At 39.1% G+C, this 26,507-nt stretch overlaps 1 protein-coding gene and 1 long non-coding RNA gene across 2 annotated transcripts; one reads left to right on the forward strand and one right to left on the reverse strand.

Moving 5' to 3' along the window:
- Nucleotides 1-2,179: 2,179 nt before the first annotated feature.
- Nucleotides 2,180-26,075, reverse strand: LOC119020455. The gene is made up of 2 exons (XR_005075322.1): nt 25,717-26,075; nt 2,180-2,699 (listed from the first exon to the last, which is right to left on the reverse strand). It is a non-coding gene; the product is annotated as an uncharacterized LOC119020455 (long non-coding RNA).
- On the forward strand, nt 18,011-19,788 carry gpr25 (G protein-coupled receptor 25). The gene has a single exon (XM_037099754.1). It carries the CDS (start codon nt 18,141-18,143, stop codon nt 19,257-19,259), a length of 1,119 nt encoding a protein of 372 aa, XP_036955649.1. The 5' UTR covers nt 18,011-18,140; the 3' UTR covers nt 19,260-19,788.
- Nucleotides 26,076-26,507: the final 432 nt, after the last annotated feature.

The following is a 26,507-nucleotide window of genomic DNA, read 5'->3' on the forward strand; positions in this document are numbered from 1 at the left end:
GAGATTTTTTCATAGTGATTTTGTAAGAACTAGTTTGTGAGGTGCAATCCAACTTAATTTAGTGATGTGTTTAGTTGGAGGAGTTGTCACATTAAATGTGTTGAGTCACTGAAATACAAACAAGTTTTTATTTTGAGAACATAAACTCGCCCCAGGTTGATCCCACACCTTGAGATGCATACATACACAGACTCACACACAATTAAACCACCGGTAGCATCCTGATTCTTGGAAAACAACAGTAACAGGGAGCAGAGGTGGCAGGAAGCAGATTCACCGCGAGGCTAATTGGTGAAAGAGAGCGTTCAGAGGACAACGGTTTAGTGTTGGGGTCCGGGTTGCCATTATTTGGATGTCATATAAGATCCAGCCTGACCCAATTAATATGCCACCTGATAGGAGGGCCTCTCATCAACCTAATTTGGAGAATCAATAGGAGACAAATGAGAGTGAGAACGAAGCTCTTTACGGATGCAAACAGACAAAGACCACCCAGTACAAGCTCGAGGAGACTGATGCCAGCAATGACATAAACCTTTTGACAAATCCTCACTTGACATAAACAAACATTCACACAGTCCCCTGCCCCTCAAGTGCATCAATGTGCCTTACACATCATCAGTCATACCCGCCCTACATAGACAAGGGAGGACATTGATGGATGTTTTTTATTGTTTTGGCACATAAGGAGTAGTTGTACAAGATGAACGTGAAGTGTTCGGGGCTGAATGCTGCACCCAAAGCCTTAAGACTGCTAACATGATGAACTCTGACCAGGCTTCATTAAATAAAGTCTGAGCTATACCATGGAGGTACTTGTGGAGGGGGGGAATAGTACAGTACAATGGGAATATTGAACATGTCACAAAGCCCTGAAGCAAGGCTGGTGGGGGCTGGGAGGATTTGGGAGGAGCTTTATGGCAATTATAGCCATAAAGTTAAGAAAGAAGGTGAATTGGGGGCAGCTCTCAATAGCTTAAATTGCTGGACACAGTCATCAGTAACACCTTTTTGTCTGGCTCACTGACTGGTCGGTGTTTAGAGGGGGGAACTGTTCAGGGAAGATCACACGCACCCTTATGGGATGAAAGAATCTCGCATGACAATAAAATAAACTGTGGAGACGCCAGATTCGAGTCGACGCAGCCGGACAAAGCTTATGAAATGTTCTTATCATCAGCGAGGGATAATGGTGGTGGTTGAATTAGTTGTGCTCACTGAGTTTGAGTTGCGCTCTCTTGTGATTCAGATAAATAAGAAATATGTTTATTTTCTAATAAGCCTACTCAAAGTGGATTTAAAAGCATGTTTTCGGGCAAATGATTATAATATAAACATTATATTTTGAAAGTGATTTTTGAAAACACCATCTTGCCTGTTTCAACATGGATGTAATGTCTACAGTCACATATCTGAACTCTCAAACATGTTGTTTTAAGTGCAACAAAAGCTCTACTTCTTATAGGTTAAATAATATCTTAAGAACTTTTTCTCTCATGCTTTAGTCTGTATTAGTCTTACTTACCCTGTCATCTTCATAATTTGAATCAGTTGTTGTATTGCAAAGCTTTTGTCAGGACTTGTGTTACAAAAGCATTGAAGAAAAAGTCTCCTTTTAGATCACAATAGTAGCAGAAGCAATCACTAGCTGCAGAAGCAGGCTTTTGTTTGTTGTAGCACTAATTATAAATGTTAGTCTTATTGTACACTGTCAAAAATCATGTGGAATCAACCTAAATAAAAGTAAATAAACAGGTTTGATTTATTTCAATCAAATTAAATTTCAAATATTTATTTTTTAAAGCGTTTAACAGTTTCTTTTTCATAGTTTGAAGTTAACACGTTAAGGCAAGTCATGTTCATTTTTACAGTGATGAAAACTTTGCTAATCATGATAAAGATTATCACTGAAGTCTTTACTCCCCCTCACACATTTCTATAGTTCTTAACCAGCAGCTTCAGCTGTTTTTGACATTGGTAAGTTCAACATAACTCACATAAATGAACCAGATATTTTAGGTGGACCGACAGTCTGACGATGAAGTGATTTCAGCTTTTCCAGTAGAAAAAGAATTTGAAAGACTGTGTTGACTCATCTTGTGAATTCTACAGGAACTGAATTGCAATAGCTATATAAAACTTATGTAAGTTAAATAAACTTAGTACAACTGAATTAATATCAAGTTTATATCACTAGGAATGTTTATTTGTATTGAATCATGACAAAATTACCTTGACTTGTCCTCACAAATTTCGTCAGCTTTACATTTTTAGACACCTCACACACAGATGAATTGTATTCACACTGAATTAAAGGCTTTAATTATCAGTATTCACAAGCACACCTTCATTATATAGAGACTACTATGAAGAAAAAGTTATAAATCTGCATGTGGATGCTTTTCCAGTGTTTTGCAACTCTTTCTTGCATAACTTTCAGTCAGTAAACCAGTTCAGGTTCAGTTCACTGCAGTGGTTCAGAGTCTCTGCTCTCATGAATGACAGCTGTCAGTCTTTTGTGCTCCCGGCGCACCATCTGGTTTCAAGCTGACGATTGCTGCCTCGGCCACAGATGGTGATGAGCTGCAGTCCATTGATTCTCTTGCCTTCCTTGCCAGGGCATGTTGCTGTTCTGACAGTATACCTGGGGACGGGGTGACCACCCCTACCCCGGAGGATTTCCTCTCTAACAGTCAGGCCTGAGAAGGAAGCGACAAAGGTATCAATTATACTCACATGCATACATGCTTTTGGTGTTGCACAGTTTCTCTGTAGTGTGGCCTTTTCATCGTGATTAATGCAACTATAAAAGATTCAAAAATATTTGAGACCTCTTGCTAGTTGGACAACAGTGCTGAGTGAACTGATAAAAATGAGACGATGAGAAGTTTATTCAAGGTGTGGTAGAAATTGGAAGGGCAGATTATTGAGGTATAAGATTATTGATGCATTTAAGTTCAGCAAGAAAAATAGGACTCCTCATTGATTCAATCAACACCAGTGACATTGATAAATGAACAATGTAAATATGTAGGTGATGAAATTGCTATTGTGGTTTTAAAAAACAGCAAAATAAGTTCACAATTTCTCACAATCTTTTTTCTGTTTCCTCACCGCAAGAGAAAGGGATGTATTTCAAAGTGGCACACAATAATCTTATTTACATCTGTAAAAAAGTAGAAGTATATATTCTGAAGGAGAAAATGTTAAGATTTGACAGCTGTGTTACAAACATACGAAAACCCTCAGAAGTCAAAGGACATCGAGTTAAAAGAAAAAAAACACAAAAGTTATCACCAAGCAAAGAATCTTTGATGCAAGAGTGCAAAGTGTGAGAAATTAACTCTCTCTGTGGTTCACACAGGTACAGAACATCCTAATGATGACTGAAAACATGAAACACTAGCTTCTCCTCTGCCAGTACACAGCAATCTGCACATTCCTCCCACTTATTTTGAATGCTCCTCACAGCAGTGTGTGATTACTTGAAAGTCAGTCGGACATCTCTCTTTTGGCAACAACAGGAATCAGCCCGAGAGCGGAAAACAAAACCTTTTGTCCCACGCTGTCGTCCTGCAGTCCTGGTAATAATCCTAAATCTGCCTTGTTTTTGGAACAACATCTGCAACCCACGGCACGACAATAACCGCATATTAAAGCTGAGAATTATCACATGCAGTGCTATTAATATTCAGGATGTTATGGGGGGGGGGGGAGAGAAAGCAAACTTGCAAAGTCACAAAACAAACAAAGCTAAAACATCAGGATGATCTTTTACTAAAATGTGAATCATCAACAAAGCTGTTTGTTCTCGTGTTGAACTGTGACACATCAAATTCTTTGTGATGATATAATGAAAAACGGGAAGGTTGTACGAGGACACAGCTGCACTCCCTCCAATTCCAGGTCACTGATCAAACCTCCAAAAACACAACCCACACACACACACACAGAAACACATTCATACACACACACACACACACACACACACACACACACACACACACACACACACACACACACACACATTCACACACACAAACATCCAAATTCGATGTTAAGAAACATTTTCTGTTATGTGATTAATACAGTTGTTCTTCATGTCACACATAAAGCTGATGATCTCACATCACACTGCGGAGAGTGTGCACATTATACTTTAAGTATATGAATGAATTAATCTTTGTGGCTCAATTTATTTTCCATTTATTTTGCAGAAATTGAGACTAATTTGCTACAAAAATGTACAATTTCTAGGTTAGTTGACACGAAGACTAAATTGCAAAAGGCCTTTCACACTCTTCCTTAGATTCTATCTTTCATCTATCTCTATTGTTCTTTACTTTTAAATACATGTAAAATAAAGATAAATATATGATTAATGTAATAAAGACTAATGTCAGCAGACAGCAGACCCTTGCATGAGGATGAAGTCTGGATCAGTGAGAGGCTAAAAAACAGCAAAGAAGAATAAGAGATGGAGCAGTAATGCCCCATCGCTCACAAATGAAGTTAATATTTTTGTTCTGTTCCACAAGCCCTGCAGCTTTCAGGTTCTAATGAAATATGGCAGCAAAAACAGCAATAACGAGTTGCCAAAATATAGAAAACTCGGGGCAGAGATGCTGTCGGTTACAGTGCTGGCCAATAAAAAGGGGTTGTGGATTTCTTTGAGGCCTGAGCAGTCAGTGAAAGGCACTGTGGGGTCTCCATAGTTCACATGGCAAACTCTCAAACACCCACGGGGGGGTTGCCCTCCCTCCCTCCCCTGTCATGCCTTAACTGAGGCTAGTGTTGACACAGTGCTGGCCAATCTAATTTTGATTGTCAGGAGCAAGGAATGGTGATCCTCCCCCCGCCCCCCTGAGATCATCAAGTTCATTTCTCTGGCTGCATAGGGATTTTTTTCCTTTCGCCCTCCCCACCCCACCACCACCACCACTACCACCACCCCACCCCACCCCACCACCCCTCCATCTCCCCATCTCCCCACCACTAGAACAATATTCAGCCGTTCCTGGGCCTCTCAGAGTGAGCTCACTGGAGTTAATCTCTCAGGCCTCTCTCCTCTCTATTGCTGCCTCTCTCTCACTCGCACTCTCTCCCTCTCTTTCTATTCAAAAAGCCATTCGAGAACAGCTTGAATTAGTGACAGTTATTATTCAGACTAATGAGTAAAATCTCAAAGGCAACAAAAGTGGACTGTGACATCAGCTATAACAGCATTCATAAATCATTCATTCTTGGCAAGAGGGATTTATTAATAAGTGGGTGACAAAAATATCATTTCTGCAGTTTAAAAAAGCGTTCATTATCAAACACAACTGTGGTGATCTCTGCTGTGTGGCAGTGTGAAGTGTTTGGAGGGCGATCTGTGAAATATCTCGAAGCCCTCATTGTTTTCCCAGATCTGTACCATCAGAAAAGACAGATGGCCCTCTGCACCTTTGTTTGTGTGTGTGTGTGTGTGTGTGTGTGTGTGTGTGTGTGTGTGTGTGTGTGTGTGTGTGTGTGTGTGTGTGTGTGTGTGTGTGTGTGTGTGTGTGTATGTGTGTGTGTGTGTGTGTGTGTGTGTGTTGGTGTGCACATGTGACACCGAGGGTGTGAGGAAGGTCAGGTTTATTGACAAAACTATTTTACATTCGAATGCTACTTTTTTCTTTTTTTTTTTTTAACTCTACGCATGAGTAAAACAATCCCAATTATTTACTAAAGAATAATTTACTTTTGAATGATAACTGACCATAAGATTCATTCATTATTCATGCGTTTTCTCATAATTAAGTTCTGTGCTTTCCATCATTTTAGATTTAAGTATGCATGATGAGTGCATGCAAAAAAAGGGTGACTTAATGTCTTTTGTGTGACAAACTATGACATTTGGTGGACGCTTGTGTGAGTCAGTGTAATCAAATTCAGGACAGACATTAATTTTCTCTGTGAGAAATGAGACGCAGGGACAGTCCAGCAGCGCGCGGCATTGTCGTGTAATTAAAACTGAGACGTAATATCAGAAAACAAATTAGGGGACAGAGGATCAGTTGACGTAAATGAATCAGTCAAGCTACCTGAATAAAAAGCCTTTATCAAGACTAATGGAGATGATCCATCATAATGTTTCCAAACTATCTGCTGTTATTTAAATACTGACACAGAAATTGTTTCATGAGCATTATCGGTGAAAAATTGATGACAATGACACAAATATTCGTCGTCTTTAACCTCAATTATTGTAAATGTCCCATGAAATGTTGCATAAAATAGCAGATAAAAACTTGAAATGCAATTTAACAAGTTGGCCAGACGGGGGCACTACAACTAAAGGTCAAAGTTTAACTTTGTCTCAAACAGTCTTCATTTTGTCTTCATCCTGCCATCAATTTAACGTCTTTTATCAACAAAAGAGGAGTTCATCATCCTAACTTATTTTATTGTATCTATATCACTATTATTGTTATGATTACATGATGACATATGACAGTACTAAAACAAGTATTAGTCATTTGTTTATTTCATCTTTGCTGTGGGGGGTTTTTTCTGCTTTTTTCTTCACTGTTAAGCCCAAACATTGGAGGCATTCTTACAATCAAGTATTAAAAAAAAAAAAATCAAGAGAGAAGTTGCTCTTTTATGCTCAGTTTCTACATTTTGTCATAACTTTATAAAACACATGTAAAAATTGTGAAACTTGTAAAACACAGACTCAAAGACAGGAAAATGTTTGTTGGTGACTGACCTCTAACTGAACAGTCGGTAATTATAGCACTCTGTGGTATTAACCACCGACCAACAACCAGAAACAGCTCGAGTGTGTACGGTGAATACTGTCAGTACAAACAAGCAAAAACACTTGTAGTGTGACCTAAGTTTAGCAGCTTTATCAGAAAGACAAAGTCTCTTTTTGTTAAGTTTCTGAAAACATCAGTCCACTTAGAACAATTTAAAAATATTGCACAAGAGGAGGTGTAAGGAAAGAGATACTTTTAAACTTTCCAACTCTCATTTTTAAAATTAGCTGATACCAATTTGCACTTGAGCTGAGAGCACAACTGCAGCCTGTCAGAGGTAATCTTGACATTACAGAAAACAATTCTGAATGGAAAGATCAAAGGCCAAAGGTCAAAATTATTCTGTCAGGAGCGTTGGGTTCACCGAGAAAGCTGACCAAACCAGAGCACCAGCCTTTCATAAAAAAGGGAAATCTAGAAAAATTTGAAAAACTAATAAAACTAGATTCAGATACCTATCATAAACAATTAGCATACACAGCTCCTTTGTGGTTAAAGAAATGTCTCAGAACAGAGATGTGTGGACAATTAAAGAGGGGGTAGGGTGCTGTGTTGCGTAGGTGCGTGATTTGCAAGCTGTCAGATGACGGCCTCGCGGATGAAGAGCAGTAGGCCCCCATTCTCTGTCCGGTGCGTCCCCCACCCCCTCGCTCAAACGCCTCTCCATACCCCATGGGAGGAGGTCTGTTGCGCTGCGGCCACACTAAATCAACATCGTCCTAATGAGGTGTCACACTTGACCCCCAGCAGCCTCAGACCCTCACATGGGTGTCAGAGCCACAATGAGCGGCCCTCCATCTCCAGCGCCCGGCTGACACATTTTGATTCATGAGAGAGCCTGCGCCCTGTCAGGTCAAAATTACCCCTATCAAAATGCCACCATCAACACATTCATCAACCCCACCTCTGAATCCGCCCTCTTTTTTCCTCTTTCTCTTGGAAAATACAATCCCTCTCCAAAAATCAGCAATATTTTCATGCTTGTGCTCTGCATGCACCCACCTTCAAACTCTCTTAACTCACATTTCTGCCGAATCACAGGTCCAAACCGCTTAGGCGCACATGCATGTCCTCACTGATTACCTCTTATTGCAGCTAGAGGCCTGTCTGTCAGTGGTCAGGGTCCGGCCTTCTGCTCCTAATGGCTCTCTGAGTGATGAACTCAGTGTCCCCCAGGTGTTGGGGAGCCTGTCCTCTGACCTACTGACCCAAAACACTCCTAATGTGAACAGGTCCTCACAGCTAATAACAAATCTGAGATCTGTGTGGCTGGCACCAATGAGTCAAAGCAGAGCAGGAGAGGCGAGGAGGGCTTAGTCATAGCAGGAGGTGAGCGACGTTATCTTCACATTTGTTAAAAGATCAGCTCATTGTGCCCAAGATACTCACGTATGTGACAGATTACGACTGTGGGCACCCTGATATTAATCATACCAAGAAAAAAAAACAGGGTTCATCAGTTCATTCGACTGCTGTGCCACCAGGCCACAGAGCAGCTTGTTTCCCCTTCCTTCCTCACCATGAGAAATACATTTTCTCTTGCGTTGCACAACCCCGCGTTGTAAAATGACAATCAAATGAACCATTTGAATCCCCACCATTTCTCAAAACAGGCAACTACCAAGATGAAGAGTGACTTCAGCGGGAACCTGCCCATCTTCTTCCCCCGGAGATCAGCTCTGTCATTGTGAACGCAGCTGAGACCTCCTCAGAACAAGATCATCTCCTGCCTAATCAGCTCGGCCCCAGCAGATGTGCTTCCCCGTTCAAACGAGGAGGGGGGTTAATGTCAACCACCAATCTTTAGCCCGCTTTGTGGATCAATAATCAAAAGGCATTGTCACATCCTGCCTTACAGTTTGGTACAACCTTGTGTTTCGCTTTACAAGGACAAGCTATAACATGATGGCCCCCTCGCTGAGAAGATCATTTACTGTCAGCTGACACTAAACTCTGCCCACTGAGGCAGCCATCTGCTCTGAAAACTTTCCCCTGGGACACAAGGGCAGGCCTGTAAGACCAGTGCGCCCATCAACTGACTGGTCTGGTCTTCAGCCGCTGCAAATGTCCATGATCTCATCATCATTATGATCCAAAATGTGGATGTGGGAACTGTCAGTATTTATCACCTCAACTATCAACCTTCTGCATGCAGTTTTGCCACCGTCTGATTACTCATTATGCACTCGCCATAATACTGGTTTTAGTTTAAACTAAACCATTTAAACTCACGAGTTGATTCATTTTATGCCACAAAAAAAGCAGTAAGTAAATATATTCACATTGTAAGAGCACTGAGGAAGACAAAGTAACAACAGTATTTGTTGTTGAATGCACAATAAGTGTCTAATGAAGCTTGTTTTGAATGGGTTATAAACTGGAGCTCATGTTAAGTGTTAATGAAAAGTAATAAAACTGTAAGATGTTACGACCCAACACCAATAATGTTAATGTAGCAACGCAAAGGTCTTGTCTGACTCATTAGTTTCCAGATTTAAGTAGATAATTGTAATGGCATGATAATTAAGCCGATCTTTCACGCTAATGAGTGTCATCGTGTTTGAAAAAAAAAAAACAAAGTCTGGACTCAGGAATACGTTTTATGTTATTTCAGTTTTTAAAAAGTTTTGGACTTAATAAAGTTTGTTGTGTTTATGTGTGAGCACATGTCAGATGGTATCTGTTGCTTACTAAATCTAGAGTTAAAGAATAAGTTCACCCAAAAATTAACAGCAAAACAGCATTACAGCATTCTCCTAAACAACTAAAGCAGATGGTGACAACTGAAAGAAAATATAAAATGGAACCATAAAGCTTGTCCAGAGTAATCCAATTCTCCAGAAGCCCTGAGATCCCACACTGTTTAAAAGATGTTATTAACAACCATTTTAAAGTCAAAATCTTCACCGTAGCTGCTAAGCTAAAAGCATTTAAAATGAGTACACAAACTCAACTGCGCACTGGGGATGTGAATGACATCTTTTCAAATCAATTTGCAGTCTCGGGGATTCCAGAGACTTGGATTACACAGGATGAGCTGTAGTGAACCATTTATGTAGCTTTTTTTTTCAGTTGTTTTTTTTTTTTATAAATTTAAAACAAGTCCCCATCTACAGCGGTTTACGAGAATGCTGCATAGCTGTTTTACTGTGAAGCTCCAGAAATGTTTCGTGGGCTACAAAAATTCCATTGACCGTCAATCTTTGTGTGGGTGAGTATGTAACTTAAGTTTTATTTGTGGGTGAACTAACTTTTAAAAGATGTTGTGAAGGTGAAATACCCTCATTTACATCAATAACAGTGCTGTGGTTGACACAGTACCAAGGTTGACAGTTTCCGCTCATTTGGAGGCTGGCAACAAGTTCCTGTTCGAAGCAGGAAGGTGCTTCAGAATGCATTAAATTGGAAAATAATCTTATTATTAATGCCACATAATACAACAAGCACTATAAAAACATTAGCAAAATGATTTAAATGTGTTTTCTGTATTGTAGATAAATGCTAGCATCATATGTATTCATTATAACAGGTTATTCGTTTGTCATTTTCTTCAGAGTTGCAGTTGGGACTGGGCAACAGGTTATCCAGTGTTGTCTGTTTGCAACACTAGGAATCAAAGTAATATACATTTTTGACTACAAAAGACAAATAAAAGGTTCCGTTTGTTGCTCTGGGGCAGAACAATAATTCTTCACAGTATATATCAACTTTTAACCATCAACTCCCTCTGTCACCTGGTCTTTCACACTCCTGCCACCAGCTGCCAGCAGTGCTTCAGCAATAATGATTTTCTTACTTAATAATTTATCCATCACAGTCTCATTCCCGACACAAGCCTGATCCGGCTGCTGGGTGACTGGTCAACAGGCTTCCCCTGTCTCCTCTCAAAGCTGCTCATTAAGTCGACAGCAGGTGAAACATGACTCCTCTCTGAGCAGTTGAGCCGTGTGTTTACCAAATGCTCCAAGCTGGGAATATAACCTGCCCTCCGAAAGACACATAATGACTGGAAGCTTTCAGTTTGTGTCAAGTCACAGACAGAAACCTGGGAGGATGTGATAAAACATACAGGATATAAAAACTAAAACGTGCTATGCACCGTTGTTTCAAAAACAGCTGGGGAACAGCTGTACCGTACGTCAGGAAGTGTATCGCCATTATCTTTCTTCGCCTTCACACCAGCTTCAAATGCGGGTGTCTTAAAAACGAACTGATCAAACTCACTTCAAATAGCCTTTTGCTTTTTTTTTCTCTAAGATGTGTTTTGCCATTATCATCTTATTACAGACTGTGATGCAGAAGTGAAATAGAAAGTCAATAGAACATTGACACCTACACTATGAAAGCAGTGGTGCATACACGAGAGCGGAAGAGCTGCTTTGCCCACAGGATGATGCCCCATTTGTAAAAACACCTCAGTAGAGTGGAGGAGGGCAAAATATTGAAGTAAAAGACAACAATAACATCACATAAAAATAAGAGGAAATGTTCAGCTACTGGTTGACTTGTTAAAAGGTCACACTTTTCTATCTTAGACATCACATCTGTAACTGTTAACTGAACTTCAAATCACCATATTTGATACCCCTGCTGCTGCTCATACAGTGTGAGCATCTTGGCATTTATAAATTATTGTTTTTGAACCAAGTACATTTTCGAGCATCCATAACTGAGGTGGGTTTTGCCAGCTTGTGGCAACTGGGATCAATCGTTTTAACAACACAAGCACACAAAACAGCTAAAGTGACACATGCAAACACAGTCCTCTCTGTCATTGGTCGCCCAACTAAAACTGTTGCAACCAGCACTAACTGTCTGTGTGACCTCTGCAAACAGACAGAGTCGAGAATCACCAACAAAACTATCCTAAAACCCTCAAGACCCCTCCCCCACGAAAACAACCTAACCAATCAACTACCATTTCATGCTAGTAAGACCAACGACAACCAACTAGCAAACTCTTCAGTCACTCCCTATTTACTGTTTAGTGCACTACAAATACTGTCAGCCCTTTCAAAAAGCAGTGTCCATGTCTGGTGCCACGCCATTGTTCTGACAGCCGTGAGTCTTGAACTTGACTTGAAAGCCATTTGTCCGACAGCACGCCGTCCCAAAAACAAGAACGCCCATCTTTCCAAAAATCCACACTCTGCCTGCTGTTGTTGACTCAGTGACTGCTGTCCGTGGTGCTGAATGGGCGTGGGTTTGTCCATTATTTGACTTTATGGCCTTATACCTACAGGCATAACCCAAACTGTAACCTGGCACTAAGATATTAAAGGGTAAGTTCACTCATAAATGAAAATTCAGTCATTATATACTCTCTCTCTCTGTGGTGTATTGAATGATGTTTTATAGTTCATAAAATATTTCTGAAGCTTCACAGCAAAACAGGATTGCAGTTTTCTTCTTAACAAACTGAAGTAGATGGGGACTTTTAACTGGGGACTTTTTAAAATGTAAAGAGAACAACTGAAAAAAAAAATTAAATGACTCCATACAGCTCGACATAATCCAAGTCTCTGGAAGCCCCGAGATCCAAAATTGATTTGAAAAGACATTATTTACACCCTCAATGCACATTGAGCCACTTCAGATGGTGTGCGAGTTGGCACTTTTATCTTCTATCTTTTTTGGGTAAACTTTTCCTTTAGTCACGAAAAATATTGTGCAGTGCTGCACTTTATCTAAAGCTTACAGTCATGCTATAGTGTATTATTGGGGTTTGTATAACATTATTCTATGTCAGAAACTTAAAATGTATAACCTCTTATGAATTACTTTGACATGAAGGTATGAAGCCTTACAACTGCTACACTTATAATACATTATGACCTCCACTTATAATACTTCATAAACCTTGTAAGTTGCCATGCAGATTATATCTTATAGCCTTAAAAAGTCATTTATAATGTCTTGTGAAGGTGCTCATAATGCATTATAGATATGACCTTCATAGGAAGTGTTGTCCATAATCCTTGCTTCATTTTGTTGACATATTAAAGTGAAATGTTTTTACAGAGGGAATTCTGGATAGATCTTTATGCTAAAGTAAACAGAAAATGCTGTCAACAACCATTTCAAAAATCAACTTTCGCTATGTTTTGTGGAGCAAACTGTCTCAATGGGACTATGAATGATAAATGAGCAGACCCTCCTGTAACAAATTTAAGTGAATAAACAGGAACGAAACTGGAAAACTTGCTACATGTAAGTAAAGCTGAAGTGGAGATTTCTTGCTCAGAGTATACAAAAAATGGATTTGTGGCCTTATATGTATATTAAAATTCCAAACATTTAACTAATCGATATCACCACAAACTTTCCCAGGAGATTACATACATTAAGAATATTATTTTTCGTACTTGTTTTCTGAAATCTGTTATATGTAACATGCAATATTGGAAATTTTCTTTCCACTAGTCTGAAAGTTCAACAGTACTTCCAGAAAATGTCTGTGGCTCCCTGACCGCAAAGTCGCAAAGGAACTACTTTTACATCCTCACAACTGTCATTTTTTAAATAAATTGATTCCTTCTCATCCTTTAACTTCCTGTATATCTCTCGTATCATGTGCCCATGGACATCAGTGTTAAAATGTTACTCAGACTTAACAGATCTGGTCATTCGTAAGTCAGTGAGGAAGATATCTGACTGTGGGTTAAAATTGTGTCGTTCTTGAACAAAGGGGAACAATGAAATGCCCCTGACCACTTAAAATGACAGAATGGAGGGCTGAGGCCATGCAACCCTTTGTGTTAAAGGAACTTTTGATTTAGTTAAACAGCTAAGACAAGAACCTTTCACTTCCAAACAATGGACTCCTTTTCTGAAACATACCACTCGACAAGTGTGGAGCAAACAGTACGTGTGTGTGTGTGTGTGTGTGTGTGTGTGTGTGTGTGTGTGTGTGTGTGTGTGTGTGTGTGTGTGTGTGTGTGTGCGTGCGTGTGTGTGCGTGTGTGTGTGTGCGTGCGTGTGTGTGTGTGCGTGTGTGTGTGTGTGTGTGCATGTGTATACAAGTGCCCACGTGTGTGCATGTGGCCTATGTCCAACAATCACCCGGACGCATACCACCCCTTCTCTCCTCAAATAAAAACAGAGTAAAAGGAAAAGAGAAATCATCCACTGTTGAAGTACTTTACGAGATCCTCCTCTCAACAGAAAAAGGACCAAGTATCCATGGGAATCTTAGCACGTTAGGGAGGCCTTTCTCCCTTCCTCTCATCCGCTCTCCCCCGCTGCACCCATGGACCAATGCAATTGTTTATTTTCTCCCATTGAGGCTGCTCCATTCACTGGCCCTCACATTTACTCTGCTCAATTGGAGTGAGACAGCACTTATTCGAGGAGAGGAATGTAGCGTTCCACTGACAGAGCAGCAAGAATGCAGAAGAAATAATTAAAACTTTTTAAAGGCAAAGGTACAGCTGAGCGTGGGCGAGAGCGACGTCAAAGCCCAACAATGGCCACTGACAGGATTTTCTGCTGTGATGAGTATATCCACACATCACCTTGACACTACAAAGTAGAGGAGGATTTGAATAACGCACAAAGCTAGGAAGTGGAGCTGGGATCCTATAAGGAGGTCATTCATTTGCCGTGGTTTCTTAACTGAAACTCCCTGCGGAACAATGAAACGTTCTCTGGCCTGTTGGAAGATGTGGCCTGTCCTGCAATCTCACTCGAGCTGGACCACAGAGTTCATTTCTCATGAGCACTACTCTGTCTTGAGGGAGGAAGTGGTAATGGCAATTCCTCTTTGTCCTGTCAGTCTCTGATATCTCTCAGCAGGTTGAATCTTCTCAGATAGAGGCAACGAGCTGAGGTCAATGCAACATTTATCGAAAACTGACGAGGCAAAGTCAAATCATGCCATCCAGACTCACACCGGTATACTTCTTGGTAAAGATGACCTGACAACATAGTTTCAGCTTGCGTCATCTTGGTTTCCATCGTAGTTATGGGGTTTTTCCTCAAGTGCCAGGCTGTAGATGAAGACAACAGGCTTATCAGCACATCACTTTATCACAAGTATCATCTGCTGCCTCAGCACAAAAGATATCAAAGCCACAAGAATTAAACATATCTTTTGCTTTGCTGTGCTTTTCAGGTTTTGGCTATCTGGCAGTGAGATGAGGGTCAAGTCCAGTGGAAATACCCAGATCTATCACCACCATTTTGACACATTAGAGTGTGTTTACCAGACTTGGGGAGTACTACTGCATATGTAAAAAAAACAAAAAAACAAACAGTATTATGAAGTCTTTTGTGTCCAGAGGAAGCTCTATGGAGGATGCCTCCAGTGATGTCAGGAGCTAAATTGCATTGTGGGAAGTGAAGGAGCAAGGAAAAGCAGCCCACTGGACTCCTTGCAGCGTACAGTTCAATGATCAAAAGTGTACAGTACAATGATCAAAATCAATACAGCAGAACTAGAGATACCACCTTTTTTATGGTGTCTACATTACCCACAATGTAACTCAGCCGCAATTTATCAGATTACAGGCTTTCTCTAGAGTCACAAAAGGCTTTCTTCGCATATACAGCCGTAGTCCATTAGACCTGTAAATACATTTTAATGTCTAAAACTGGTGGAGTTACCCTTTAAGTAAAAGGAGTAATACCACAGTGTAAAAATAGACTGAGGTAAAAATCCTGCATTCAAATTGTGCTTAGGTAAAGGTACATAGGAATTAGCATGAAAATACACTCAAACCACTAAGTACACTACATACTCTGCCATTTATATTATATTTATGATATTATTGGATGGAAGATATTGATGCATCACTGTGTACAGCACTCTCATGTTGTAGCCGGGAAAGTAGAGCTATTTTTATTTTACATACTGCTGTGTAGCATAAGATAAAATAAAATGGCAAAAAGATTTATATTTTGTATTAATTACCTGCAAGGTACCTAGTTACTAATGCTTTCAGATAAAAGAAGTGGAGTACTAAGTACAGTATGTGTCTATGAAAGTTACAACTATAAAGTAGCATCAAGTGGAAAAACTAAATAGAAAAGTAAAGTGCGACTATCGCTAAACTGTGCTTGGTTACATTTCTTGAATAAATGTGCTTGGTTACATTCGACCATTGGTCGAGTCAAGTCACTTTTATTCATTAGGCCAGAATCACGAATTTGCCTAATCAAGAAAGAAAACACTCCTAAAGATAAAGCTTTAAAAGCAGAAATATTTAAGAAATATCAGAAAAAGAAACCAAATTAATCTCTCTTCCATGAAAGCGATGCAATAGATGTCACATGCAGAAAAAGGATAAAAATAAAAATTGTAAAAGAACTACAGAGAAACAGAAACACAAAATGTACACAAATAACCTGTGACTCCTTGTGTACAACAGAAAGCCAGATGAACTACAGGCTATAATCATACTTTCTCTGTACAAAAAGTCAGTAATAAAGTGGACATGTAAACAAAAGTTCAACAGTTCAGATGAAAGTGAGTTAACACGAGGACCGGAATGATTTACATCTGGTCTGTCTTAGCAGAGTTGCTCAGCAGCTTAAGGGAAGAAGGGTGTTGTTATTTGCCCATGACCAAACAAGTTAAAGTATTGCAATGACACACACTGGACTTAAACCCTGGCTGATATTTTTATATATTCACAATATTTAATTGGGTCTTTTTGTATGAGATGTCTTGTTTTGTTTGTTAACTGCTGCTCTGTGTTGTGATGTGTCCAGGGGCCGCAGATGAAAACATGTTTTTAAGTCTTCTCTGGTTCAATACACCAAATGATCACATCCATGTGTAATATTCAACATGGCCCTTTACAAATTAAATCACCTTGGAATGATGCAACTATTGAAGTCCAAGGAGACTGAATCACTGAGGCCAGAACTCAGTTTCTCCTCAAATACTGCTGCCTCAAAACTGAATAATATGTGATTATTCAATATGTGCACTGAATGTGCAATATGTGTTGAATATTGGTACCAAAAAAGGCTTAAAATCAGTATGGACAGCAGTATAGAGGAAATATTGACTGATTAATAGTTTGTAAATTTAGTCAGATGACTTGAAGCTGAAGCATGTGTATTTTTCTGTTTTTACGGACCAGAGGCTGATTTTCAGTGAAGCAAAAACTTCTTTTTAGCTGTATGAAGATCTGTGACATTTTGCTCCAGAACCAGAGTCAGTCTGAATTCAGGCAGGAGGTCGCCACACACAAAGCTGAAGTAAATCTCACCTGCCCCCTACTGGTCTGACACAACTAATACACCATGAGACAAGAAGGGAAGAGTATTCACATACTGTATGTGCGGGGTTGGAATCTATCTTCTTCTTAAATATTAATAAAGCAGATAGAGCGGTTTGTGTGAGTAAAGATCTATGACGTAGGCACACGGGCGCGCATACACACACACTCAAATGTGTTCTTGGTAAATAGCATTTGATGTCTTTTGCCACAGAACGTCAACTTTAATTTCATTTGCAGTGGTATCATAATTAAATGCAATGTAGTACTTCCATTTCCTGTCATTTTACTTGCACTTCGCTACAGTTCAGAGGTAAATATTATACTCACATCACATTTATTAGATACCTTTAGTTAGCGGTTACTTGGCAAGTTCAGATTAACAAAAAGCTAAATCATCATATATATCATGTGATTATGTATTATCAATTGTTATGGATGAAGATAAGATTTTATTGATCCATTGGTGAAGTTCACAAACCAGTTGGCAGTATATGTAGTGTAAAATAAGCCTCACACCAGCAGCAACATTAGAACAATGAATATATTTATGAATCAGTCATTTTAATAAAATAATATAAAAAGTTTGCAAAAAATGGGACATTCTGCTAAATAAGTACTTTGCCCTGGTATATTTAAATGTTACGTACTCTTACTAAATTAAAATAAATAAGGACCTTTTGCTTGTAACAGAGGATTCTTCATTGTGGTTTTTCTGCTTTTACTCAAGTAAAAAAATCAGACTACTTCTTCAACCACTGCTCTGTTGCGCATTTGAAAGTCTTACAAGTTTTAAAGTTGTGCAAAACATTGCAGCACTCCCACAACAGTGCCAATAATATGTTGCTATGAAGTGTTGTATTAGCAGAGGTGCTCTCGCTCACTGGACTTCTTGTTGTGAAACTTTTTCAAATCAGCGAATAAACATTCAGTCTGTCTCACTTGCTTCAATACAGTGTGAGAAAACGGAAGTTTTCACAGTCAGTCAAAGGCAGCGCTGTGGGGAGAGAGGAAGCCAGCTTAAAGCATCTCTATTTTTCTCTGTGGTTTCACATGTAATATCAAGTAGTTAACCACTGTGACTATCCAGCAGCTGCACTGCAGAAACTCTCTGTGATCTCTCAGAATGGATGCCCACACTCATGACCAATTCTACGACTATGACTTCAACTACACCTACGACAACTATACTGATGGAGAACTGACACTTTGTCCCAGCTCACACCTTCATGGCTCCAACATCGTTCTGCCCATACTCTACTACATCATCTTTTTAACAGGCTTTTTGGGCAACCTCTTTGTGATCATAGTCGTGACCAGCAGAGGTAAGAAAGGTGGGCGTCTGGTTGACACGTTTGTTGTGAACCTGGCCCTGGCTGACCTCATATTCGTCTTCACGCTGCCACTGTGGGCCTACTCTGCCAGCAGGAACGGCTACTGGGAATTTGGATCCTCAGGGAATCTGCTGTGTAAGCTGAGCAGCTACATCATTTCTGTGAACCGCTTCTCCAACATCTTCTTCCTCACCTGCATGAGTGTTGACCGCTATCTGGCTGTGGTGAAGCTGATGGACTCCAGGTACCTCAGGAGCAGTCGGTGCATTCAGATCACTTGTGCTGCAGTCTGGCTGAGCTCCCTGGTGTTCGGCATCCCGTCCCTGGTGTACAGAAGCTTGGACAAAAATGGGGAAGGACAGTCCTGCATTGATGACAAAACCTCATCTTTTTTTCTCGTCCTGAGTCTGATCCTGCCGTTACTCACCTTCGTCCTCCCAGTGTTCATCATCATGTTCTGCTACGGCACCATCATCTTGCATCTCAAAAAACACTGTGCTGCTGCCGTTGCTGCAAACCCTCGAACCGAAGCTCGTCGCAGACACTCCCTCAAGATGGTCCTCTCCATCATAGTGGCCTTTGTGGTGTCCTGGCTCCCGTACAACATTTTTAAAGTCATCACCATCAGCTCGCAGCTCTTAAACATTGTTCCGAGCTGTGAGGAGCACTCGTGGCAAAGAAACGGGATCCTCGTGTCGTGCTGCCTGGCCTTCCTCAACAGCTGTGTGAATCCAGTCATCTACTTCTTACTGGACCATCACTTCAGACGACGGGCTAAGAACTTGTTCAAGACCTGCCTGGGACAGTCAAAGTCAGTGCAGAGCTACAACTCCTCAGCCTCATTCACCAACACTGGCACTTCAGAGAGCTTTGGAACATCTGGGAGAACTCAGCTGCAGATGTCTGAGTAGGAGGAGAGGATTCAAATCTTGTCTTTGACTTTGAAGGTAGTGAAGTTATTGCTTTGTTATCCTTTGAGATGTATGTGACAACTTGTTAGAATAGAATTTAAGAATTTGTGCATTTTTTTTCTCACAATGTCAGAAAAGATTTCTCAGTGCAGTGCCAAATAGTTTTTGTTTTGTTTAAGTCAGCTCATTAACTTTTTTTCTAAGTCATATACTCATTTCAAGTATCAAACATGCTGTTTATACTGCTTACAATACACCATATAGTACAGTAGTGTTGATAGGTGAGTTTCCACTGATATATTGCATTAATTTACAAGTTAAGAATTTTATTTTCTTAATATAATTTTAAAATCTGTGACATGACTTTTAAGTAGCATTTTTTGGTCATTTTTGATACATTGAAGGTAATAAGTTGTTGTTATAAAATGTTTTGCATTCGCATCATGCATATGTATGAAAAAATTAAATCAAATATGTATATGAAATGTATATATTGTGGTGGTAGAGCTTGAATTTCAAAAATAAATGCTGGGAAAAAACACTTTTTTGTGTTTTTTGTGAATTTTGTGATTCTACTGAAATTATAGACCTCTTTTTATGATGATAAGACATTACATTAGAGAATCTGAAGAAATAAAACATAACACTAGGTGATCAAGGATGACAATGTTCATCTATAACTGATTTAATCTTACTCTCTTATAAAAGCAACATCACACTTGTAAAGTTTTTAACAACTTTTTCTGTAATTAATATCAAGAAGCCAAATACACATGAAGTGCAAAGTGAGCAACAACAGAATTCTCCTGAATTCACACCATACAAAAACAAAACCCGCATCACGGACACAGGTTCATTACACAGAGCTGCTGCTCCAAATCATGACAGGTGCAGCAAAAAAAAATATTTTTATCTAAAAGATTCAACTATATTTGAGACTTGAAATGTTCAGATTCAGGTAATTAAAAAAGAAGAAACTTTATTTTTAAAATGTCAGCATTATAGGCATGAGTTGTAATTTTCTTGTGACTGAAATTATTTTCTTTATTGTAGTATATGTATCATATTTGTGCAATTTCAAATAAAATACAGGGATGAAATAGCAGCACGAAGTCGAGGGCTTTAGAAAATGGCAACTAACATCATAGTATTTCCATCCCAGTCAGTCACTGCTTCTTGTAATTTATAAGATCTCCTAAAAGCCTTTATCTTCCTCTGTGGTTCGCTATTAAATACACCAGTAACTGTTTCACTTTGAGCACATTTGTGTTTCATGTTCAACTGGTTATTCACTCCCAGCTTGGCATTGCAGATTACAAACAAAGGACAATACATTAAAAGAATCTGGTGTCAAATAGTGAGCGAGGTGTGAAACATGAGGTCATTGCACTGCACGTGAGTGCCATGAAAAACAGTGCAGACAGGAATGTGAGAACAAGCGCTGCAGTCACTTTAAACTGGCAAACAAAATCAACGTTACAATGCAACAGGAAACAACAGCGGTTGAACAGGGTAGAAATTCTCACATATGATCAGACAGAACTTCAAAGCATCAAAAGGGGCTCACTGGTAGAAACACAAGAGGACGTTTAACCCAAAAGCATTTTACAAAAAAAGCTGGCAGACCTCATCTTACTGCGAGACAAATATGATAACAACTGGCAGCCGCTCAGATCTGATATCTGTGATGTTTCCTGAGAGGAAGAACTAGAACAACTTTTCCCCGATAACTTCTGCACTGTCTGATCAGAAAGTAGTCATCCTCATCCTCAGTGCTGAATGTTAGCTTCTGAGAAATACAAAGGAATTCATATAAATGTTACAAAGGCAGTCAGTTATGTGAAAGTTCAAATGTTCATGTGTGCCCACTTGTTTTTCAGTACTGGGTTAGGTGGTTTCAGTCAACCAGGTTATGTGCCAGTGCAGCAGGTCAGGAGTTTCCATTCACCTGTATGAAAATGTTCATCTCAGAGACAGGATGGCCAGCTTTTCTCACAGTGAGCCCTCCTGTGATTCTATTGTCATCACCCTGACTGGCAACTTCTTGTTTATCAAAGAACATGGACATTAAGTGAAGCAAATGAGGAGGCTAACTTTTTTTTGAGTTGTTCACAATATCGTGTAATTTTTAAGTGTAATATTTCGATGATTATTTTTGGATTGTTTTAAAAATTATGTAAACACACACCGGTGCTGGCTCGCAGGCTGGCTCACTGTTAACTGCAGTACATCAGTTTCAAGTTGTAGAGATCAGCGTTACATAAAACGGCCTCCATCAGGGTGAAGTAGATTTTATGTGATAAATGCATCAGCGTTATGAGTGTGCATTTTTCTATTATCTATTTCTAAATGTTACTAATTAAACGAATGTGTCCCAACCTTTATTTTACACTCATCAGTGTACTTTACTCTTACTTACTGTAGAGGTTTTGTTTTTTGTTTTTTAGTCTTCGGGGTTAAGTTGAAAATGTTCATGTTTTGCAGTTTTAACCTGTGGATAGAGCATTTGCACACACACAATGACTGCAGAGGAAGTGCATTGCAGGTGCTGGTCATTCTGAGGTTAAGTCAGTTGCTCAAAAATTTCAAACCACTGTCCTGACAAAATACAATAACGTTATATGTATGTAGATTATTTTTACACACATAATTAAGGCAATTATTTCCTTCACTATTCATGTGATAGTAAGATTAATGTTGTTTAGGTCAAGCACATCAAAATAAGCATGTCAAAATGTGAGGATAGTCGTCTGCAAATGTTGAACATGAACATAACCAAACATATATATTGGTTACAGAGCCAATTTAAAACAGATTATGTTGTGTTGAATAAACTTTATCATTCATCGTCATTACAGTACTCTATTTAACATTCTGACCGAAAATGAAGAAACCAGAAAACTTTTGAAAAAATGTTGAATTATTATTATCATTATTATGTGAAAAATTTAATTTGACATTTTCTGTACATTTTTGTTGTAACTGTATTTGTGAATTTGTTTATGAAAGCAAAATCTGTCAATTGTTAAGAATACAGATTCAAGTTCAATGACTTGACGGTTACTGTGCCAGTCTGGTGCACTCAATGTGAAAGGTGAGACCTTGCCACTCTCGAGCAGTCTTGAGCTCTCAGTTACAGTTTCTGTTCTTGTGTAATGCTGAGACTCACAAAAGGATTACGTTCCCACAGCACTATTGCTGCCATCTCCGTTTGCAAACCACTCATTACATGACTTTCATCTTATTATAACTAAATTCATCATGCTCATACGTGAACTTGCCTTTAACTAGTAAAATCAGTATTATAGCTATTCAGGGGACAACTGTGTCACTGCAAAATGATTAATGTTAAAATGGCATTTAAATGGTGGCTCAAGTAGGCTATGTGTATTAACAAATTCATATATTATATTTAGCAAATGCACATAGTATAAAAATACAGGTTAAGCTGGACCTCGGAGACTAACTGATGATATTTTGATACACTGGTGTCATCTACTTCAGTTGTGTAAGAGAATGTTGCAACGCTGTTTTGCTGTGAATCTCCAGAAATGTTTTGTGGACTACAAAGCATCACCCGACTTTTTATCTGCATGGGGGTGAGTAGATAATGACTGAATGTTAATTGTTGGGTGAACTTGTCCTTGCGTTTTAATGCTGAATAATCAACATGAGGATATTAGATCTAAAATGTGACAAAGTTTGCTAACATTAGTCACCGTCACAGTCATCACCAGTCCCAGTGTCAGTGTTAGATTTTCCACTGACATGAGGGTGAGTATATTTTAACTGAATTAAAATTTTGGGGTGAACTTATTCTTTAATGGTGCTCCAGGACCATCAGAGCAACTGACCAAAATGTGCTGGGTGAAAGGATCAATCCCAGGAGACTGTCGTTTGTTTCCTACCTGGAACTTATTGTTATATTTTTTTATTTATTAACTATATGCTTAGTTGAGTTACTGTTTATAGTTGTTTTTATTTCTTTTGAGTTTTCTGTTGCAGTTTGATTCATTTAGGCTATAAAACCACTTGGTAAGGTTAGGGAAATATTGTTTGTGTTCAAATAGACCATTTCACAATTATTATTAACCATAAGTTAGGGAGGCTAACTTGTGCATATCATCTGTCCCTGGAGCTTTCCTCATAATGTTGTTGGAACAACACGAACACGGAGATAACAAATCATGAACTTTGGTCAGGTATTCCAAAGTGACAGACATTATTCATCTAGCTTAACAATTCACCCACTCTACCTGTGCTATTGTCGTTGCATGATGTTCATGTATTATATTTACCATTTAATTGAATCATGTGATTGTGTCATACTTTGTCACTGAAATGTTATCTTAAGGTGGCACTGTGGCACTTTCTCAATCTACTGGACCCTCTGAGCTCATCAAAAATGGTGACTGAAAGCTTTTCCCTGAGTAACTACTTTATTGCATCCATTAATAATTTATTTTCACATTACAAATATCACTAACGCACAGTGTGGATGACATTAACGGTGTGAACAAAACACACAAACTACTAATAACTGTCACTGTGATATCAGATTTTTTTTTTCAACAATGCCCAGCTGTAAATACAGCTGCACCGTATTCATAGACAAAGTAGCACATGGTACAATTAAGGCTTACATTAACACTTCTCTTTTTAACCACAACAGGCAGAACGTTTAAGCAGACATCATGCCAACGCTGCAGCTTTCAGATCAGGTGATTGGATGTGGTTTACTTGTTCCTCAAAAATTCCGCTCAGTGTGCTTAAGAAATGCTTCTGTATCATCTGTACAGAGGTCAGCTCACTGAGAAAAGCTTGTTTTAAAAGTGATGTATTGAAAAGAAATTCTTAATTACATTCTGTCCTGACATCTGGTACCAGTGACACCATTTAAACAAATGACTTCCATTTCCCCAAAGATTACAGAATCACTTGTTCAGGATTAAATATATAGTGACAACACAGGGTCATAATGTTGGTGCGTTCTGTAACTTCACCAGCTTGATAGGTGAACAGGGCTTTTTAACAACACTCATAGTGTTTTTTTTTTCCAAAGAACGGCTTTCACTTCAATCAAAAGAGCCATTAAAACATGTCAGAGGACTGCAGTTTCAGATTTATTCACAACAACTAACTGCCTGGGAAATCAAACCATAGAGACGGTTGTGGTTAAATGTTGTTGTGTCTGACAGGAGGCTCTTGAAAGTAGAAACAAGGAAGTGCTGATAAATACAAAAAACTGTTTATCTTTAGATGAGGACAGGAAGATCTGTGAACGCCTGCAATCATAGAGGCCCAACAGTTGCACCGTGACAAAACATGAGTTTCGCATATTACAAATCATTGTACACATTTATTGTTTTTGAAAAACTACTGTGTTAACTGTTTTAACAGCAAGTACTTTTTATCAGCATTCCCAATGTGGAAACTAGATTTGATCAACATAATTATTGACCAAATGAGCAATAAATAGCATTTTGTTGGATTTGGATATGAAATTTAAAAAACAGGTTTAAAAGAAAAAATAATGTCATGACAAACCAAAACAATGTAAATATTTTGCACACTGCACACTCCAGAGTTATTGGAAATTAGATTAGGAAAAGTTGCGATGATCACTTCAATTTTCCAGATTTAGCAGCTATTTGTCATTATATTTGTATTGAAATTTTATTTTCTATTGCAAATGAAATAAATTGTGTCTATTTTTGTTTTAAATGCACAATGGATGAGAGTAATTGAACTTTAAATATGCAGTGTGTAGGATTTAGTGGCATCTAGCAGTAAGGTTTCAGATTGCATCAAACAAAATACACCTTGCCTCACACTCCCCTGTGGTGGCTGTTAAAAACACCACCAATGCAAAAGGCACTCTTTAAAGCCAGTGTTTGGTTTGTCCATTTGGGGCTGCTGTAGAAACATGGTGGTGCAACATTATGGACTCAGGGATGGTATAATTATACCTGGACACAGCCATAATCTCATTCATTTCTAGGAAAGCTGCTTGGTGGAGCATGAAGTCTTCTGCATAGCTCTCCTATCATAGGGCGAACAGCTTACTTCCAGTTAAGCACCTGGCTAACTTGAATGGGGACAAAAAACTGAATCGTGCAGCTCTTCTAGACTTCGTGAATTGTATTGGACAGTAAATGGGGGCTCAATGTAAATAAAGAAAGCACACATGGTTATACACATGAATATTGTATTCCATTTCTGCCAATAGAGCTTCCTAAATCTGCCTAAATCCAACGCACTGTACCTTTAATACTGTCAAATCATTAGGTTTTTCAAGTCATGTTTGGGTAAGTGTGGGCTATATTTCTCACAAGGGTACAATTTACTTATATTATTTAGAATTTACTTGTTCAAGGCATCTTTTGTCTTGTGTAATCTGTTTTACTTATGCTGGACGTCATTAACATTGCTCATTCTTTAATTTTTCTCTACTTACTGATGCCTTTGCAGGGTCAGTGCTCAGTGGAACTCCAATGCGGCATTCAGTGACGATTTACGACATTAAAGCAGCTCTTTGGTCACATTAAAAACAAGATACTGTTGAGGTGTTCATCCCAAGGTTGATCCCATGGACCTATTGATTGATCCTTGGCGTTTCAGCGGAAGATCACGTGGTTTCCAGGATTAAAAGTCACGCACTGCTTCCTCCTAGTGGCTGAAATAAAAAGTAACTAGTGCCAAATTGGGGCAACTTCAGCGCACTCTGTCCTTCTTCTAACATCTGAATGAACCTTGGACAATTTATAGAAATAACTAAGTGCCTTTGACGTCAAATTCCGCTGAATGACCATCCCTCCGTTCATTGCCCGTAAACCACCCACACAGCACCAGAGAAGTGGATGAGCCATGCAGCGTTCAAGGGCCCATCTTAAACTCGTGATTTCAAAAACTTTACTGTTAGACATAACTTGTAGCACCAACTACCATTAAATGACGGTATTGTCGACTTGATCCACCAAATGATTGTTTGATGTGGTGGATATTGTTTTATTTTAGAAATAAAGTGGCATCTTGGAAGAGTTCCCGACATCAAAAGAACAAAGGGAGGGGATACAACAGCGACATGCGCCATACACGATACCTCGATTAATTGCTTAAATGACCATACTGAGTTGTACTGATGACTTCCACCTTCGCAATACTGACTTGGATAACTAGGTTTTGCATGCATACCCATTTAAAAGCCTCGTGTCGGAAACGCGGTTACCATGGTAAACATTAGATGTG

This window comes from Acanthopagrus latus, chromosome 6, assembly GCF_904848185.1.
Source record: "Acanthopagrus latus isolate v.2019 chromosome 6, fAcaLat1.1, whole genome shotgun sequence".
Lineage (NCBI taxonomy): Eukaryota > Metazoa > Chordata > Actinopteri > Spariformes > Sparidae > Acanthopagrus > Acanthopagrus latus.

Excerpts from the sequence above, each read along its gene's own strand:
- gpr25 (XM_037099754.1), top strand. The coding sequence starts at position 18,141 with ATGGATGCCCACACTCATGACCAATTCTACGACTATGACTTCAACTAC.